At 47.6% G+C, this 17,919-nt stretch overlaps 1 protein-coding gene across 1 annotated transcript; it reads left to right on the top strand.

Moving 5' to 3' along the window:
- The first annotated feature begins 3,430 nt into the window (after positions 1-3,430).
- NOB1 (NIN1 (RPN12) binding protein 1 homolog) lies at positions 3,431-14,813 on the top strand. The gene is made up of 9 exons (XM_006156928.3): positions 3,431-3,529; positions 3,662-3,794; positions 6,191-6,321; positions 9,135-9,206; positions 9,398-9,532; positions 9,617-9,817; positions 10,496-10,593; positions 12,826-12,970; positions 14,122-14,813. The coding sequence occupies exons 1-9, from the start codon at positions 3,434-3,436 to the stop codon at positions 14,389-14,391; spliced, it is 1,281 nt and encodes a 426-aa protein (XP_006156990.1). The 5' UTR covers positions 3,431-3,433; the 3' UTR covers positions 14,392-14,813.
- Positions 14,814-17,919: the final 3,106 nt, after the last annotated feature.

The raw sequence follows: 17,919 nt of genomic DNA, 5'->3' as shown, positions 1-17,919 counted from the left end.
CTCTCAGTCCATGTTTGGTGAATAAATGGGAGTTCTTCTAAGGCTTTGGGAGGCTTGGAGGCTGTAATAGGGAGACAGAAAAGAGTTTAAATACTACAAAAGATATTACAGAAATGGCAACATGCCAAGTAAATGTCTGCATGAAGAAGTAGTCTTAAATTTACCGAATAAATAAATCCTAATCTTTCTCTTCCTGGCTATTCCCATAGAATAGTGGTTCTCAGGGACAGCAGGCGGCCTGGTGGTTAAGGCACTGGATTCCTACGTGGTCAACCCGTTTACATCACAGACCTGGCAGCTCCAAACTCACTTGTGGGGGGGTGGGGCAGTAGGTGGCATGGTGGTTAAAAGGCGCTGGATTCCCACATGGCGGACCATGGCTTGAGTCCCAGACCTGGCAGCTTACTTTCTCACTTTCCCTCTCTCTCTCGCTCTCTCGCTCTGTCTCTCTCTAGTCAAAATAAATGAATAAAGTTAAATAATTATTTAAAACAATAAATACATATAAAAAAGAAATATTCTAGGCACATGTACATGTGTGTGTGTGAAAATAGAGAACGAAATGCAGAGTAGCCATCCCCCCACTTCCCCCTCACTGCCTCTCTCCCAGAGCACCCATGCCCTATGTCAAAAACGTTTAAAAAAAAAATCAATGGTTCTCCAAGTGTGACGGCCCACCAGGTCAGCTGCATCAGCATCACCTGGAATTTATGAGAAAAGCAAATTATCAGGCCCTGGCCAGCCCTATTGAATCAGAAACTCAGAAACCCAGTAATCTGTTTTCACAGTCTCTCCAGGTGATTCTGAAGCTGGCTCATCTGTCTCCATTTAGGGTTTACGGGGTGATCCCTACCAACTTCAACAAGCCCCTACTGTGCAGTCTGGCGCCCTCATCTGTTCTCCCCTCCTACGTCAGTGTGGACGATCAGTTGGAGAAGTAATTAGGGACAAGAATAATAGTGTTGATCGGATTCTATTTTCTGGGAAGGAGATAAAAACGACTGGAGCAATGGGAACGGATATGGAAGGGATCCAGACACCACAGACATTTCTGAGTGGCGTCAACAAAGTTTAGTGAGAAAACTGGTTGGAGTGAGGGTGGAGATGAGGATGACTCAGGGTTCTACCTCAAATGCTTTTGTTGGTAATGCCTTTAATAAAAATAGGAACACTTAATAAACATAGAATGTTTGCAGGGGGCAGATAATTGTTTGTTTTTTTAAGGTTTTTGCCATAGGGCACGTGTGCTTACCAGAGAGACAGGGAGACAGCGAGAGGGAAAATGAGAAATCACTCCCCGGGAGATAGTCATGCTACAATCCCTTCTCCTCTTGGGATTTTGGGTATCCCACACACGCACCCAGCGTTTTTTTGAAGCCGGGTTGGGACCTGAACTACGGTTAGTCATGTGGGGTCCAGTGGCATTACCACCATCATGCCGCCTACTGGCCCAATAATTACTGCTTTTCTTTTTCTTTCTTTTTTTTTTTTTTTTAAATTTTGCTATAGGGCAGGTGCGCTTGCCAGAGAGAGAGACAAAGTGAGAAATAACCCCTCAGGGGAATGGTCATGTGACAAGCCCTTCTCCTCCATTCTCCTCTAGGGATCTTGGGGACACACCACATATGCACACACATCTGGCATGATTTTTTCAAGCCTCAGGTCTAGGACTCAAACTGGGCAGCTATCCATGTGGGATCTGGCCACCGTAACAGCCACGCCACCTGCTGGCCTACCCAGTTTAACCGTCTTTCTGGTTGAGATGCCAGAGTTTTAAAATGGATTTTCCCAGAAAAAGTGGGCTGGGGAATAAGACAGGGATTGGACATATGAGTTTGGGAGGTGTTCTTTCTCTCTCTTTTTTTTTTTAAGAGGTTTTTATTATAGGGCGCATGCGCTCGCCAGAAAGACAGAGAGAGACAGAATGCGAAAAAATCACCCCCCCAGGGGGGACGGCCACACCGCAATCCCTTCTCCATTCTCCTCTGGATCTTAGGCATGCACGCACACACGCCCACTGTGAATTTAAGCCACCAGGTCCAGGACTTGAACCGCAGTTGACTACATGGGAGTCCAGCGATATAGCCATTATGCCAACTGCTGGTCCCTGGGAGGTGTTCTTATTGGTGAAGGAGAGAACTTAGATGAACAAAGGGGCTGAGACAATTTGGGGGGTAGGGGAGAAACGACACCATTATTTGCAAGGAAGTAGGAGTCCCGTGAAGAAGGGAAAGAAGCCATCCTAGAGGAAGGAAGACCAGGATCATAAGAATCACTGCGGCCAAGCAAGGAGAGACAATGCAATCACAATTGCAGGATAAAACTGGAGGGAAGACACCTTGAAAGAAGTTTGGGTAAAGACAGATGATAGAAGCTCAAGTCAACATTCAGTCAAAATTTGCCAGGACACGTTTCACCAGAGTTTGTAATTGCAGAAGCTCAGATTTGAAAGGAAAATTGGAAGTTACTTAATACCTCTTCCAGGACCAGCCACTGTAATGGCTATGTCGCTGGACTCCCATGTAGTCGACCACAGTTCGAGTCCGGGACCTGGTGGCTTAAAGTCCCGCCAAGCCCGTGTGCGTGCATGCCCAAGATCCCAAGAAGAGAATGGAGGAGAAGGGATTGCAGCGTGGCCATACCCCCGGGGGTGGGGGTGATTTCTCGCTTTCTGTTTCCTGGAGCCCACGCGCCCTATAGCAAAAACTTCTCCAAAAAAACCCTCTTCTGTTCTCTTCTACAAAAAATTGTTTGCAAGAAAATTATGAGCCTTGCTTAGGGAGGTGGAGTGTGGATATAAAGATAAATAAAATAGAGGCTGTGGCCCCAAATTGAACCAAATGAAGTGGGTGTCAGGAATCGGTATAGCAAAACGGGTAAGAAAGTGGCTCCGCTGGTTTGGCTACCACGTTATCACCACCTTCTGGCCATGGCAGCTGGGCCTCCTGGCTGTAACTACCATTCCTCGCCTGTAAACTGGTACTAATCTCATAGGCTTATTGTGCTCATTGAATTAGAATAGCCGTATCCACTGACTTTTTTTTTCCTGTAGGGCGGAGCGATGGCTTAGAACAAGTGACAAAGCATCCCCTAGGGGAGATGACCGCACAGCAATCCCGGCTCCTCCATTCCCCTGGGATTAGAGGTCCACTGACGTTTAAAGGCGAGAATATTTACACGTTTTACAAAGTAAGCGAGGCGTCTAGTAGGGGAAACTAAAGCGGCTTTCTCAGGTGACTCCTCCAAGGTTTGGCCCCGCCCACACCTCCCTGGCAGGGCTGGCCCCTGCGCATGTGCATGGGCAGCCGCGAGCCGGAGATGCAAGCCCAGCCGCCCGGCGGCGCCGCTAAGCCCCCCCCCGCCGGGGGGCGCCGCTAACCCGCGGCTGCGCCTCTCGGTTCCCAGAGGCCTAGATTGCGACGTAGGGCGCTTCATGCGCAGGCGCGTACGGTGTGGGGCCGCCAAGATGGCGCCGGTGGAGCACGTTGTGGCAGACGCCGGGGCTTTCCTGCGGGACGCACCTCTGCAGGTACAGCGAGACAGACAGGAACCCCGGCAGATCGGAGGGTCTGGGCTGGCGGACCCTGAGGGAACACGCGAAATCCGGAGTGCGTTGCTGCGGGCGAGAGGGCGGGCGTGAGCTGGGCCGGTCTCTTCGCAGGACATCGGGAAGAACATCTACACCATCCGGGAGGTGGTCAGCGAGATTCGGGACAAGGCCACGCGCAGGCGGCTCGCGGTGCTGCCCTACGAGCTGCGGTTCAAGGAGCCCTCTCCGGAGTACGTTCGGCTGGGTGAGTGCCTCTGCCCTTCGCTGACGGGGATGCTGGGGCCCTGGGTACAGACCGGGCATGCTCGGGTGCAGGTGAGGGGCTGGCCTTCCCAGCAGGTTTAGAGCTGGGAACAGCGCGTTTGAGGAAATCCTCGTGGGAGAGGCCTCCTGGGTCTGCAGTCCGCCAAGTCTTGCCGGTAACTCGCTGTATGCCCTCGGGGGTATCACCCAGACTCTGGGACTCCGTTACTTCATCTCTAAATTGGGACGACTACTACTACTATTTAGTCCGAGGTTGCTTGAGCATCAGATGAGCATGTCACTCAAAGAGTGCTCTAGAAGCACACAGTAATTTTGGATTCAGAATAGAAAAACCCAAATTTATTACTGTCGTCCATTTCTTTCAGTAGATTAGGCGCCAGCCTCAATCCAGAAAAAGGGATGCTCTAAGTCCTTGCGTGACACCTGAGAGAAAACAGTTTTCTCTTGGTTTAGGAGTCAGCATTGTTTCTGTTAGGAATTAACAGGATGGTACCCAGGACACGCCCTCGGGTTGGAGGTCTGTCAAGTTTGTGACCTCTCTAGCTGTCTCCCACCCATGGAGCTACTCAATCTTTCTAGGGAAATGCTAATAGTACTTAATAGGTTATAGGCCTTGGCTGAGAATGAAATGAATTAAGGGATAGACCCTTTTAACACAGTGCATGGTAAATTGTAGTTATTGTTAATTAATAGCTGATGTGTAGGAAATGTGAACAGGATACTGCTTTTTGTTACAGTGTAGCAGACATGTTTCTGTTTATGTCAGAAAATATTAGTGTGCGGTATCATGGAAGTTTTAGGAGATTAGTGACGACAGCTGGTATTTTCTTTAAGATTTTTGCCATAGGGGTTGTGCACTTGCTGGAGACAGTGGCAGGGAAAGTGAGAAATTATCCCCCAGAGGAGAATAGCCATGCTGCAGTCCATTCTCTTGGGGTTTTGGGCATGCATACACACTCACCTGGTATGATTCTCAAGCTGCCAGGTCCAGGACTCGAACAGCAGTTGGCTGTGTGAGAGTCTTAAGGCCTTAGCCACCGCGCCACCTGCTGACGCCACTGGTATTTTTCTATGTATTAAGTACAGATGTGCATTTTTATTTCTCATAGAGATTTTTACCTTAGTATGCATATGCTTGCTGGGGAGAGAAAGAAATAGAGACTGTGAGAGGGAAATCAGCCCGAATGGGATGGCTACGCCACGATCCTTTCTCCCCATTCTCCCTGGGTCTCCGTCACACACACACATACCTGGCATGAGTTTCAAGCTACCAGGTCCAGGACTCGAACCACTGTTGGCCATGTGGGAGTCCAGTAATGTTACTGGTATACCATCTGCTGGCCCTCCTACATGCATTTTTCAAACTGTTAGTTATTTGTTACAAAGCGACCCAATATTTGTTTCATCCAAGATTGATATTGGGCCAGCAAGCGGCATGGTGGTTAAGGTGCTTGGCTAGATCCCACATGGCCAAATGTACGATTGGAGCTCTGGACCTGATGCTTGAAAAACACCCCAGACACATGTCTGTGCCCAAAATCCCAAGAGAATGGATTGCAGTGTGATCATTCCCCTGGCGGTGATTTCTCTATATCTCTCCAGCAAGCTCACATGCCCTATAGCAAATTTAAAAAATAATATGAACAATTATTGGTTGAATTCACTTTTCATTCTATTTTGGAATCTGATCATGTCTTCTGTTACCCTAGGTTATTATATTTAGAACCAGAGCATTTTAGAGCTGGGAGAGAAGAGCACTTCTATTCTAACATAATACCAAAGCTCGATAAGGAATTCTTATCATGTACAAGTTTGTCAACCTTGCCATGACTTTCTTTTCATTTTGTTCTGTTCCTTCACTCGCATCTGCCACATAGAGTAAACCTAACTGGCATGAATCTTGGTAGTGAATACAATTTTCTCAATAGAATACAAATTTCTCAACTATGAGTAAAAAAAAGTCAGGGAGTGAGGGACCAGCAGTTACCGTAATGGCTATGTCGTTGGACTCCCATGTAGTCGACCACGGTTCACGTCCTGGATCCAGTGGCTTAAACTCATGCTGGGCGCATGTGTGTGTGTGCCCAAAATCCCGAGAGGAGAACGGAGGAGAAGGGATTGCAGTGTGGCCATCTGCCCGGGGGGTGGATTTCTTGCTTTCTGTCTCTCTGTCTGTCTCTGTCTATCTGGCAAGCGCATGCGCCCTATAGCAAAAACCTCTCAAAAAAAAAAAAAAAAAAGTCAGGGAGTGGATGAAAGTCTTAAGGTTTTTCCTGGGGTATTTATTCTTTCTAAATCCTTTTCATAGCACTGTGATTATCCAAGGTCACAGTGCTTTTTGCCTTTAATAAAATTGGAACTCTCTCTCGTTTACAGTGACTGAGTTTTCAAAGAAAACTGGAGACTATCCCAGCCTCTCTGCCACAGACATCCAAGTGCTGGCACTCACTTACCAGTTGGAGGCAGAGTTTGTTGGAGTGTCTCACCTAAAACGAGAACCGGAAAAGGTAAGTCAGGAAGGTTTCTAAAAAACTTTTTATCGGGGGGAACTATAGGTGTACAAAGTAGACTAGTATAAATGTGTCCTCATCACTCTACCAACACAGTTACCTCTTGGGCTAACTTATTTCATCTGTACTGACACACAGCCCCAAGATTTTGGTTTGGTTTGGTTTTTTAAAGAGAGAGTTTTTTTGCTATAGGGCACATGTGCTCAGTGAAGAAACAGAGACAGAAAGCAAGAAATCACCCCTCCCAGGGAGGATGTCTACACTGCAGTCCCTTCTCCACTCTCCTCTCAAGATTTTGGACACGCACACGCACCTGACATGAGTTTCAAGCCACCGGGTCGTGGACTCGAATCATGGTTGACTACATGAGTCCAGTGACTTAACTATTATGCCATCTGCTGGTCCCTGTTTGTTTCTAATTTGCCAGAGCTTACTTGTGCTCACCAAAGAGACACAGAGAAAGGGAGAAAGCACCCTCCAACAGGCCATGGTCAATGCTCCAATCCCTTCTCCGTTTCTCCATCCTGTCAGGATTTGGAAGCATGCACATGTGTGCACCCAGTATATTTTCAAGCCACCAGAGCTGGCACTTGAACTGCAGTTGGCCATTTCTAGCCTCCCTAACTTATTAACTATAGGGCTGGCTCGTTGTTTCATTAAATATAATTATTTCTGGAAATAAGTGAGTGTGCTAAAGTGCTTACCTTTTTTTAATTTGCTTTATGCCATGTGCACTCACAGTGGTAAGGTGAGAAAGTACCCCCCGAGGTGATGAACACACTGCAGTCCCTCCTCCTCCACTCTCCTCTCAGGATTTCGGACACACAGGCACATGGCAAGCCACCAGGTCCAGGACTTGAACCACGCAGTTGCCATGTGGAATCCAGCTGCCTTAACCACGATGCCATCTGGTTGGCCCAGTGTTTCCCATTTATTTTTCCAGCCCTTACTATCTTCAAGGTTGTGCTTTAGGGATTTACTGACTTAGCTAGGTGGAAGAGATTGATAAATTACATCTGGGTCCCATTGACTGTTTCTAGACCATAGGATTTGGAAGCCAAATAACTAACGTATTATTCATTTCTAGTAGTGTTAACAAAGAATTGCTTAATCTCTGCCTGAAGTCATCAAAACTGTGGTGGACTCTCATTCCTTTACTGTTTGGCCATGTGGAAAGTCATGATGCGTTTTTGCATAGAAAAAGAAATTGGGAGGGGGCCAGCAGGTGGCATGGTGGTTAAGGTGCTGGACAGTCCCACATGGCCAACCATGGTTCGATTCCCAGACCTGGTGGCTTGCTGTCTCACTTTCCCTCTCTCTGTGTCTCTGACTGGTCAAATTAAAATAAATGAATGAATAAATAAAACCAAAGAAATAACTTAAGTTTTAAAAAAAAAATAAAGAAGAAAGAAAAATACATCATGTCTTTTTCTGACGACCCAATAGTTGGAACTACCCTTGCTTATTTTCAGCCAGGTTTAGAGTCTTCCAATCCAAAATGTGACTTTTGGTGTTACCAAAATGTTTGGGCGTGGAGGGTAAAGGGAATAGTTTTATGTATTCTCGTTCTGTGACTGTTGGAACATAGTGTACCTTGCAGCTAGTTTTCTAATTGGCATCCATCAACCCGTGATTTATAAAAATTGGCTTTTTCGGGACCAGCACTTGACGTAATGGCTATGTTGCTGGACTCCCATGTTGTGGACTGTGGTTCAAGTCTTGGACCTGGTGACTTAAACTCACACCGGGCACATGTGCATACGTGCCCAAGATCCCAAGAGGAGAATGGAGGAGAGGGGATTGCAATGTGGCCATCCCCTCTGGGGGGTGATTTCTCACTTTATGTCTCTCTGTCTTTCTGGTGAGCACAAGCACCCTATGGCAAAAACCTCTCCAAAAAAAATAATTTGCCTTTTCCTACAGCCTTTTTTGGCAAGAGTTAGATATTTTATATCGGAAGCTTTGAAACAGCATATCCTAGAGCCAGCAGGTGGTGAGGTGGATGCACTGGATTCCCACTTGGCCAACCACAATTTTAAGTCCCTGACCCAGTGGCTTGAAAGTCACACAGGAGCCATATGTGTCCAAAATCCCTCGAGGGGAATGGAGGAGAAGGGATTGTGATATGGCTGTCCCCATTGGGGGCAGTGATTTTTTCACTTTCCCTGTCTCTCTCTCTCCCGGCTAGGACATGTGCCCTATGGCAAAAAAACAAAACAAACAACAACAACAAGAACATATCCTTTGACCCAGAGTTCTACCCCTAGGCATTTATCCTAAGGGTATAACCAAAGATCCCTTCAGGTTTTACAGGTAATCTGCTTATTACAGATGTGTTTATAATGGTAAATGTCCTGAAGTAGTTATTTAATGGTGTTGAGATTACTAAGTATTGTCATTTTCTTAGGGGTTTGTTTTTTTGTTTTTGTTTTTTACATTTTTCCAGTTTCTTTTCAACTTAACATGTGGGGCCGGCAGGTGGCCTGGTGGTTAAAAATGTTGGACTCCCACATGACCTACTGCGGTTTAAGTCCCAGACCAGGCGGCTTGCTTTCTCATTTTCTCTCTGTCTTTCTCTGATCAAATTCAAATAAAGTTAAATAAAACAATTCTTTAACAACAACAACAAAAACATTACATATATTCAGTTTCAATATCCAGGTGGGAAAAAAAAATGTTAACTACCCTTCCCATGTTGAATTTTCAAACTGTTGGGTCATTGGGAACGTCAAAATGCATGGTGACTTCCCTGACCTGATACATTTTTACTCTGAACTGTCATTCTTTCTTTGTTTTTTTTTTTTCCTAAGGTGAAAGTGAGCTCGTCCATTCAGCACCCAGAGACTCCTCTGTACATTTCTGGTTTCCATCTGCCCTGCAAGGTAACCCCTCAGCTAACCTGGATTCTTCATGGTTTTTCCTGCCACGTGTCACATCTCTGTAAATGATGTCTGTTGACAGTCTAATTTACTTGGGCTAATATTACAGTCTGTCCAGCCCTGTCTGATTAGATTTGCATGTCATGGATGATTTCATCTGTAACCCTCTCAGTTTTATTTTTTATTTTTTTAAGTCTCACCCTAAACCTCCACAAGAAACAGTGGATCATGGACACCCAGCAGGTGAGCCTGAGAACCTGGAATTTAGTTCTTTCATGTTCTGGAGAAACCCTCTGCCTAACATCGACCGCGAACTGCAGGAGCTACTGGTAAGGCCCTGACCGACGACCTCTCGACAGCCACACAGCAGCTGCTCCTTTGTGCTGAGAGTTATGCGTTCTTTTATGTTTTAGATTGACAAAGATGAGGATGTCCCAAGTGAGGAGGAAGGGGAAGAGAATGGGTTTGAAGAAACGAGAGAAGAAGGCAGTGATGACGATGGGGGTGGCTGGATAACCCCCAGCAACATCAAGCAGATCCAGCGGGAGTTGGAGCAGTGTGACGTCCCCGAGGATGTGCGGGTTGGCTGCGTGACCACAGACTTCGCCATGCAGGTGGGTGTGCCAGCATAGGCCAGCCCTGGGCTCTGTGATCTGATTTTTCTCCATATATATGATGTTCTGTGCTTAGCTAGGTACTTGGAGAAGGTAGAGAGCATTTCCAGCCTAGAAATGAGTGTATTTGCCCCTGATAAAATAAATGTCTCTGGGACCAGCAGTTGGTGTAATGGCATGTCACTGAGGACTCCATGTAGTTGATCACAGTTCAAGTCCCGCACCCAGTGGCTTGAACTCACACCGGGTACGTGTGCATGCATGCACAAGATCCCGAGAGAATGAAGGAGAGGGGATTGTGGCATGGCCATCACCCCTGGGGGGGTGATTTCTCACTTTCTCTCTCTTTCTGGCACATACACGTGCCTATAGCAAAAACCTCTCAAAAAAGGGAGGGAGGAGGGGAAAGGAAAAGTAAATACATAAATAAATAAATGTCTATTTGGAGCGAATGCTAATAGTAGGTCTTGGTGAGGTATTGAGCAGAGGCCCCAGAACTTGGGATTAGAAAGGACCCTGGGCCCTCGTTCTGCCTCCTTCACACGCCTGGCAAGGCATCACACACTGCGTTTCCTTAGCACACACCAAGGACTGATAGTCAGTGCTCTTGATATTCCCTTAACTGGTGACAAAATCCTCCTTAAGAGAAAATTCAGACCTTGAACTTGTTGGCCGTAGAACGTTCTGCTGCAGATGGGGCTGCACGTGCTGGCGGTGAACGGCATGCTGATCCGCGAGGCCCGGAGCTACATCCTGCGTTGCCACGGCTGCTTCAAGTACGTAGCCCCTCCGACAGACACTCTTCTATCCCTCCTGCAAACTTCTTGAGACTCCTGCTTATATGAGGAGCTAGAGGAAATTTGTAGAAAAATTGGAAATGAAATACGAGTTTATTTTGGTGCAGCATTCTTAATCCCATACATCTTTTTTTATAACGTGCATTTTGCATCAACTTTGAAGACCCCACATCTTCTCCTTCATCGTTGCTATGTGGCCTGGGTTCTGCCTCCACCAGGACATCGAAGCCATCAGGTCCCAGATTGCCAGGGCCTCCCTCCACCTTACCTCATTGGTAGGAGTTAAAAACATTTTGGTTCTGGAACCAGGAACACTCTTCTTTATTGACACATGCTGAAACATTTATGGACAAGCTGATGTCTGAAATCTACTTTAAAATAATATACACGTGAAAGGAGTGCGTGGGGTAGAGATAAAACTTCAGTCACGAGCTGATAGTTACTGAAACTGGATGGTTGGTACACAGCACTCTTTGTGTTCTACTTTATGCTTGAAATTTTCTACATAACCAAAAAAAAAAAATTTGGATCCAGAGTACATGAGTTTAAATCCACATTCTGTCTCCTGCGTATTGATTTTGCAGTGATTGGCTAACGTCTCTATGCTTCAGATTCTTTTAAATTGCCAGAGGTTGTGTGTGCACTTGGAGAGAGAAAACACTGCCTAGTGGGGCGTGGTCACACCACAATCCCTCCTCCATTTCTCCATCGCATTGGGATATTGGGCACGCACACACATGCATTTGACATGTTTTTCAAGCCACATGCAACTGGATTCACATTGTAGTCAGCCATGAAGGACCCAGCTCCCTTAACTCCTAGGCTGTGGGCTACAGTGTCTTTTTAATTAGAATTGAAGAGGAACCAGTATAAATTATATGAAGGACTTAGTTGAATCTAACACATAGGAGGTATTCCATTCCGGTTAACTGTTAGCTTTTTGAGCATTTCCTTCTCTTCATTTCTTGACTCTTGGATTGGTTCCTCTTGTGGGGGCTGCTATTCTGCCGAGAGGTCCCTGAAATCCCGGATCCCTCTGTTTGGAGTGGAGACTATACTAAAGCCTTGCCCCTGAGGTGTGGCCTGGGAACTTGTGCCAGGTGGCTTCCAGCCATTCCTCTGCTTCAGTCTTGCCCATCTTGTAGATGGTCTGATACAGCCTCTTACTAATGGAGCCTCCGAGGAACGTTTCTGCAGCCCCACGGTGTCTCTCTCGGTCCCCAGAGCTATTGTGGAGAGAGGAGTTGCCTGGATAAGCACCAGGCAACTTTCAAGCCACCAACAAGTTGCCTTGTTCCCTGAATGCTTAAAAATAACCAGTCACTCATGGCCTGGGGACCCAGCCTTACCACCATACTCTACAGCTCAGCTAGTGACTTAATCAGCCCCTCAAAGCTGTCTCTGCATTCTTCTGAATCTTATTTCCCAATGCTTAAAGATGGTAAAGCTCCTGCTTTATAAAATCTCATTTCCCCCACTGTCTTTCATTTTAAAAGTTCTAAACTCCCCCAGGTTACTGCTTTTTCTTAGAAATGCTTGGAAATATTCTTGTTTCTTGTGAGACTAGCCCCGTGACTGGACAGTTTCTCACACAGAGTAGTTAGTGCCCAGCACCTGCACAGAGGTGCTTAGTTCACTCTCGGAGACCTCCAGGGAAGGGCTTGGCTTCTCTTACCACTCACAGCTCGTACCACCTCACCAGTGGGAGCTGATGAAAGAGGCCAGGCCTCGGGGTCTGCCCTCAGTGCCCACTCCCAGTTCACCCTTGGCAGGTTTTACAGTTTCTTCCATGGTGCATTAATAAATTCTTGCCACCTCCTGGGTGCAGGCATGGGCTGGCATCTGGGGACAGGTGGTTACCGCTGCAGTAGTATGCCCCTCAACCAGTCCAGTGACGTAGAGCACTGACTGTAGAGCCAGACTGCTGGGGTTTATCTGCCATGCCCCAGCCCCGTGACCTTGGGCAGGCAACCCTAACTTGCCTCAGTTTCCCCACTCATAAAACAGTGCCAACCTCGTGAAACTAGCAGACCGGAGCCTGACCGTGCTCAGAGCTTCTTACTGGCGGCCTTTATGGTGTGTATAGTGCACGTCAGTTTTCCCATTTCTGGTCATTCCCTTCTCTGAGCCTGTGGCTCACCTTGTGTTCCTGGAGTTGGGGGGCGGTTTGCTGCTGTGGCGCCGACCCAGAGTGTGTCTTTGTGTCCCCAGGACAACCTCTGACATGAGCCGAGTGTTCTGTTCACACTGTGGGAACAGGACTCTGAAGAAAGTGTCTGTGACGGTCAGCGACGACGGCACCCTGCACATGCACTTCTCCCGCAACCCCAAAGTGCTGAATCCCCGAGGCCTCCGCGTGAGTAGTGTGTCAGTCGTTCCCCTGACACCACCAGGGTCAAAAACGAACTGAGAGGGGAACCAGCAGTTAGCGTAATGGCTATGTTGCTGGATTCCCACGTAGTCGACCGCAGTTTGCGTCCCGGACCCAGTGGCTTAGAACTCACGCCGGGCACGTGTGCGTGCATGCCCAAGATCCCAAGAGGAGAATGGAGGAGAAGGGATTGCGGCGTGACCATCCCCCCTGGGGGGTGATTTCTCGCTTTCTGTCTCTATGTCTCTCTCTGTGGCGAGCGCATGCACCCTATAGCAAAAAAAAAAAAAAAACTCAAAAAACGAACAGAGAGGACACAGGCAAAGCTAGTCTAGTTGTTGCCAAAGACTCAGGCTCTGCAGCCCCTTCAGGCTGGCTCCTGTGTCCTCCTGACGCGTCCCAGTTATTCTTTGAGCACTGTCTGTCTTTCCAGCCCCATGAGATGTTGCTCATTTGAGTATTTTGCTATTTTTTTCTTTTTAGAGAGATTTTTGCTATAGGCTGTGTGCGCTCGCCAGAGAGACACTGAGAAAGTGAGAAACCAGCCCCCCTCCGGGGGTGGCCACACTGTAATCCCATCTTCTCCATACTCCTTTCAGATTTGGGGCACACATGCACATGTGCCCAGCGTGAGTTTCAAGCACCCAAGTCTGGGACTCACACCACAGTCAACCATGTGGGAGTCCAGCACCTTAGCCACTATGCCACCTGCGGCTTTAACTGCTTTAAAAATCTGTCAGTTTATCATTTTAATTTCAGTCTAAAACCACAAAGTGTGTTCCAGCTCCCTCTTCCCAATTAACACTTGTTCACACCGTCTCCCTGAACAGTTTACTTTTTTGCTCAGCCCTAGAATTGCACTGTGGTTCAGAACTGCTCACCCAGCCCATGGGAGAGTGGCATCTACTTGCTTAGAGTCCTCTGTCATAATTCTTCCTGTTTTGAGTGGCAGGTGTGTAGTGAAAATACCGTATTGCTTTCTAACTCTGAATTGAGGCAAGACTCGGGGAGGATGTCTGTCACGGGCCATAGTCACTGCCTGTGGCAGGGCCTGGGAGGCGAGCTTTACGTCAGCAGCACCTGGGCAGAGGCGATGTGGACCCCGCTCCTCTAACGGTTTTCTCCCTCGTTTGCAGTACTCACTTCCCACTCCCAAGGGGGGCAAGTATGCTGTCAACCCTCACCTGACCGAGGACCAGCGCTTCCCTCAGCTGCGACTCTCCCGGAAGGCCAGGCAGAAGACCAACGTCTTTGCCCCTGACTACACAGCCGGGGTCTCTCCCTTTGCAGAGAACGACATCTCCAGCCGGTCAGCCACCCTGCAGGTCCGGGACAGCACCTTGGGTGCTGGAAGGAGACGCTTAAACCCCAACGCTTCCAGAAAGAAGTTTGTGAAGAAAAGGTGAAGAACAACTTCTGCAGACAAACCAGGGCAGCCAGACCGTGGAGCTCCAGCGGCTCCTTCCTTCCCTGCTGTGTTGTGCCAGAACTTTCTGGGTGGACATGACAGGGCTGCCTCGGGACTAGCCAGGTGTCAGGCTGTGATGGAGCAGAGCAAGCCCTTGGCCTGTGAGCTCCCAGCACAGGATTCCTGCCCCAGGAAGGAGAACTCGCTGACAGCACAAGCACAGTGCTGGAGCAGACCTTCGGAGGAGGAATCTTCCAGATGATAGTATTTTTCTAATGTGGTTGTGAACACTTCTGTGTGTTTTTACCAAACACCAAATTTTTGCCTCCTAGGTCATTTGAAGGCAAACATTTAAGCTGTATGTTCAAGGCTCAGCCATTTAGATTTATCATTTTGCCAGAAAATAAAAGTATGTTATAATAAAACAGAACTACTGTTTTCTTTCTTAAAAAAAAATAAATAAAAGTTTGCTAGAGGGCACATGTGCTTGCCAGAGAGAGAAGGAAAGTGTGAAAGCATCCCCATGGGGGACTGGTCACGCCACAGCCTCTTCTCCGTCTCTCTCAGGATATTCGGCACACACATACACACCTGGCGCATTTCTCAAACTTTCAGGTCCAGGATTCGAACTGCACAGTCAGTCATGTGGGATCCATCCAGCACCTTAACCACCATGCCACCAACTGGCCTTTCTTTAATCTTTTTCTTGTAAAAATTTTCTGTTAGGAAAATTAAGTGTAGTTGGCCCCCACATAGTCTTTTACTTAGAATCATCCCTGATTAGCTTTTTGCCTCATCTACCCTTCTTACCCTTCGTTTTTGTCTTTGCTATAGGACACGTGTGCTCACGGGGCGGGGGGGGGGACACCACAAGCCCTTTGGGCCTCACTCAGGATTTTAGGCACACATGCACACACACCGGGCATGTTTCTCAAGTCACCAGGATATCCAGCCATCTTGACCTCCACACCACCTACTGCCCAGTTCTGAGTCATTTTATGTGAGAGACTTGAGCACCAAAGGACTTTGGTTCCATAGGGGTCCAGAAGACAGTCTTCCACAAGTACCTGGGTGACACTACCCCAAAAAACCAGAGGAAATAATCCTTGGAACTTACACAAGGCCAGAAAGAGTCTGTATCCCTCTAATCAGAATGAGCAATGCACTGATTCATGTCCATCGAGACAGACAGGCAGGAGTGAGACTCCTCTAGACCAACAGCTGCTGTGACCCTCCCAACAGAGCAAGCTCACAGGCTTCTGCTCCCAACTCGGTGGCCAGAACTAGTCCAGGGGCCCCACTCAGCCATGGGACCAGGAAATGCAATCCGAAAGTCTGAGAGGCAGGTGCTAGGAGTACTGGTGAACAGCACTAGTGACAACCTCACGAGATGCAGACGTGCAGCTTTGCAGTGAACTTAGGGCAGGAAAATGTGTAACTCCCAAATGCGGGCCAGCAGGTGGCGCAGAGGGTAAGGCAGCTGGATCCCTTGGCCAACCTTGCAGTTAGCTTCCTCTGGAGGGTGATTTCTCACATTCCCTCTGTCTCTCCGGTGAGTGCACATGCCATACCATACAGCATAAACTCAAAAAAGGAAAGGAACTCCCAACTGCATCCCTTATCACACTTGCTGATGGTGTGCACTGTACAGAAGAGGAACGGGCTGCCCCTAGCCCCCTGCTATGTAAAACAGGGGTCTTCGGAGTTTTTTACATGGGTTAGGAATGAGCTAAGGCAAAGCACCATTCTGATCTAACACTGGAAAAGAGCCCTTCTGAAACAGCAACTCAAGAAAACGGAAAGGCACTAGCTATTTGGAGCAGCAGTCACACCTGGCTCAAGAGATCCATAAGGCCGATCTACATGGTGACCACGGTTCAGGTCCTCAGCCCTGTCAGCCTGAAACATCAGGAATGCATGCAAGGGCTGGAGGACCAGACATGGGGGTCACAGCATGACCAGCCTCTGTGGACGATGCCCCCCTGACTCCTTTCTCTTATGCTCTCACACGCACTCTACCGAATAAAGGGGGAAAAGGAAGATGAGATTAGTAAAGTGACCCCCAGAGACAAGAAATCAGAAATTCCCTGATCATTGGGACCAGCAGTTAGCATAATGGCTATGTCGCTGGACTCCCATGTAGTGGACCATGGTTCAAGCCCTGGACACAACGGCTTAAACTCACGCCGGGCACATGTGTGTGCGTGCCCGAGATCCTGAGAGGAGAATGGAGGAGAAGGGATTGTGGCGTGGCCATCCCCCCTGGGAGGTGATTTCTCGCTTTCTATCTCTCTGTCTCTGTCTTTCTGTCGAGCGCCACGCGCCCTATAGCAATAACCTCTCCAAAAAAAAAGAAAAAGAAACTCCTTGATCATGAGTGACCTACCACACATGCCCCTAATCCGTTCACCACGCCCACTCTGCCCAACAACCCCGCTATTTCTCTTCCCAGCAAAGAAGCAAAACTCATCCGAACAGTGTAAATACTAGGACAAACAAACAAAAAAGCACTACAGGGAGCTTCGTTTATACATTTGCCAAAGCTGAACTTGCCTAACCCCCAAAGATCACAGGCAGATTGAAGTCCTGTGCCTTCCGTGTGACATGCATAGAACGTCAATCCGCCTGCTCCACCAAAGAAAACCCTAAATCATAGGGAATGACAGCACAGAAATTAATGCATTGTTTTATATTTTGTAGCCATATTTGAAAATAAGAATAAGCTCAAAAATCCAAATTCTAGTACATGATGATTTTCATTAAATGTAACAGATGATGGATATTATTTGGCTAAAACTAAATCTTTGATTTGGGGTGTAGTAATAGAAAGATAGAAGCTCTTACTGAGTTGTTTGTTTTTTGTTTTGTTATGGTTTTTATTTTTTGGAGAGGCTTTTGCTATAGGGTGCATGTGTTCTCCAGAAAGACAGAGACAGAAAGTAAGAAATCACCCCCCCAGGGCAGATGGCCATGCCGCAGACCCTTCTCCATTCTCCTCTTGAAATGTGGGGCATGCATGCATACACACCCGGTGTGAGTTTTAAGCTGCCGGGTCCAGGATTCAAGCCATGGGTCAACTAGGTGGGAATCTAGCCATGTAACCATTACACCATCTGCTGGTCCCACTGAGTTCTATTTTTTAATTATTTCTTTTTTAAGGTTTTTGCCATGGGGCACATGTGCTTGTCAGAGAGGAGAGAGAGAAAAAGAGAGGGAAAGTAAAATATCACCCACTGAGGGGATGACCACACCGCCAATTCTTCCTCTTCCATTCTCTTGGGACTTGGGTATGCACACATACCCAGCATGATTTTCAAGCCACGGAGTCTGGGACTCAAGCCGAAGTTAGCCATGTGGGAATCCAGCTGCCTTAACCACCGCGCCACCTGCAGTCCACTCAGGTTCTATTTTTAACTTGAATTAAAAAATAACTATGGGGGGGGGGCAACAGGTGGTGTGGTGGTTTAAGGTGCTGGACTCCTACGTGGCCAACCATGGTTTGAATCCTGGACCTGGTGCCTTGCTT

Source organism: Tupaia chinensis, unplaced genomic scaffold (genome assembly GCF_000334495.1).
Source record: "Tupaia chinensis unplaced genomic scaffold, TupChi_1.0 Scaffold000523_1, whole genome shotgun sequence".
Taxonomy (NCBI): Eukaryota; Metazoa; Chordata; class Mammalia; order Scandentia; family Tupaiidae; genus Tupaia; species Tupaia belangeri.
The sequence above is the reverse complement of the archived record's forward strand: the minus strand, read 5'-3'. Positions and strand labels throughout refer to the sequence as shown.

What these genes read in the sequence shown, in the direction of transcription:
- NOB1 (XM_006156928.3), top strand. Translation starts at nt 3,434, where the DNA reads ATGCGCAGGCGCGTACGGTGTGGGGCCGCCAAGATGGCGCCGGTGGAG. An exon ending in TAAAACGAGAACCGGAAAAG is followed by an intron (nt 6,322 to 9,134) that starts GTAAGTCAGGAA and finishes TTTTTTCCTAAG; the next exon opens with GTGAAAGTGAGCTCGTCCAT. An exon ending in CCACAGACTTCGCCATGCAG is followed by an intron (nt 9,818 to 10,495) that starts GTGGGTGTGCCA and finishes TGTTGGCCGTAG; the next exon opens with AACGTTCTGCTGCAGATGGG.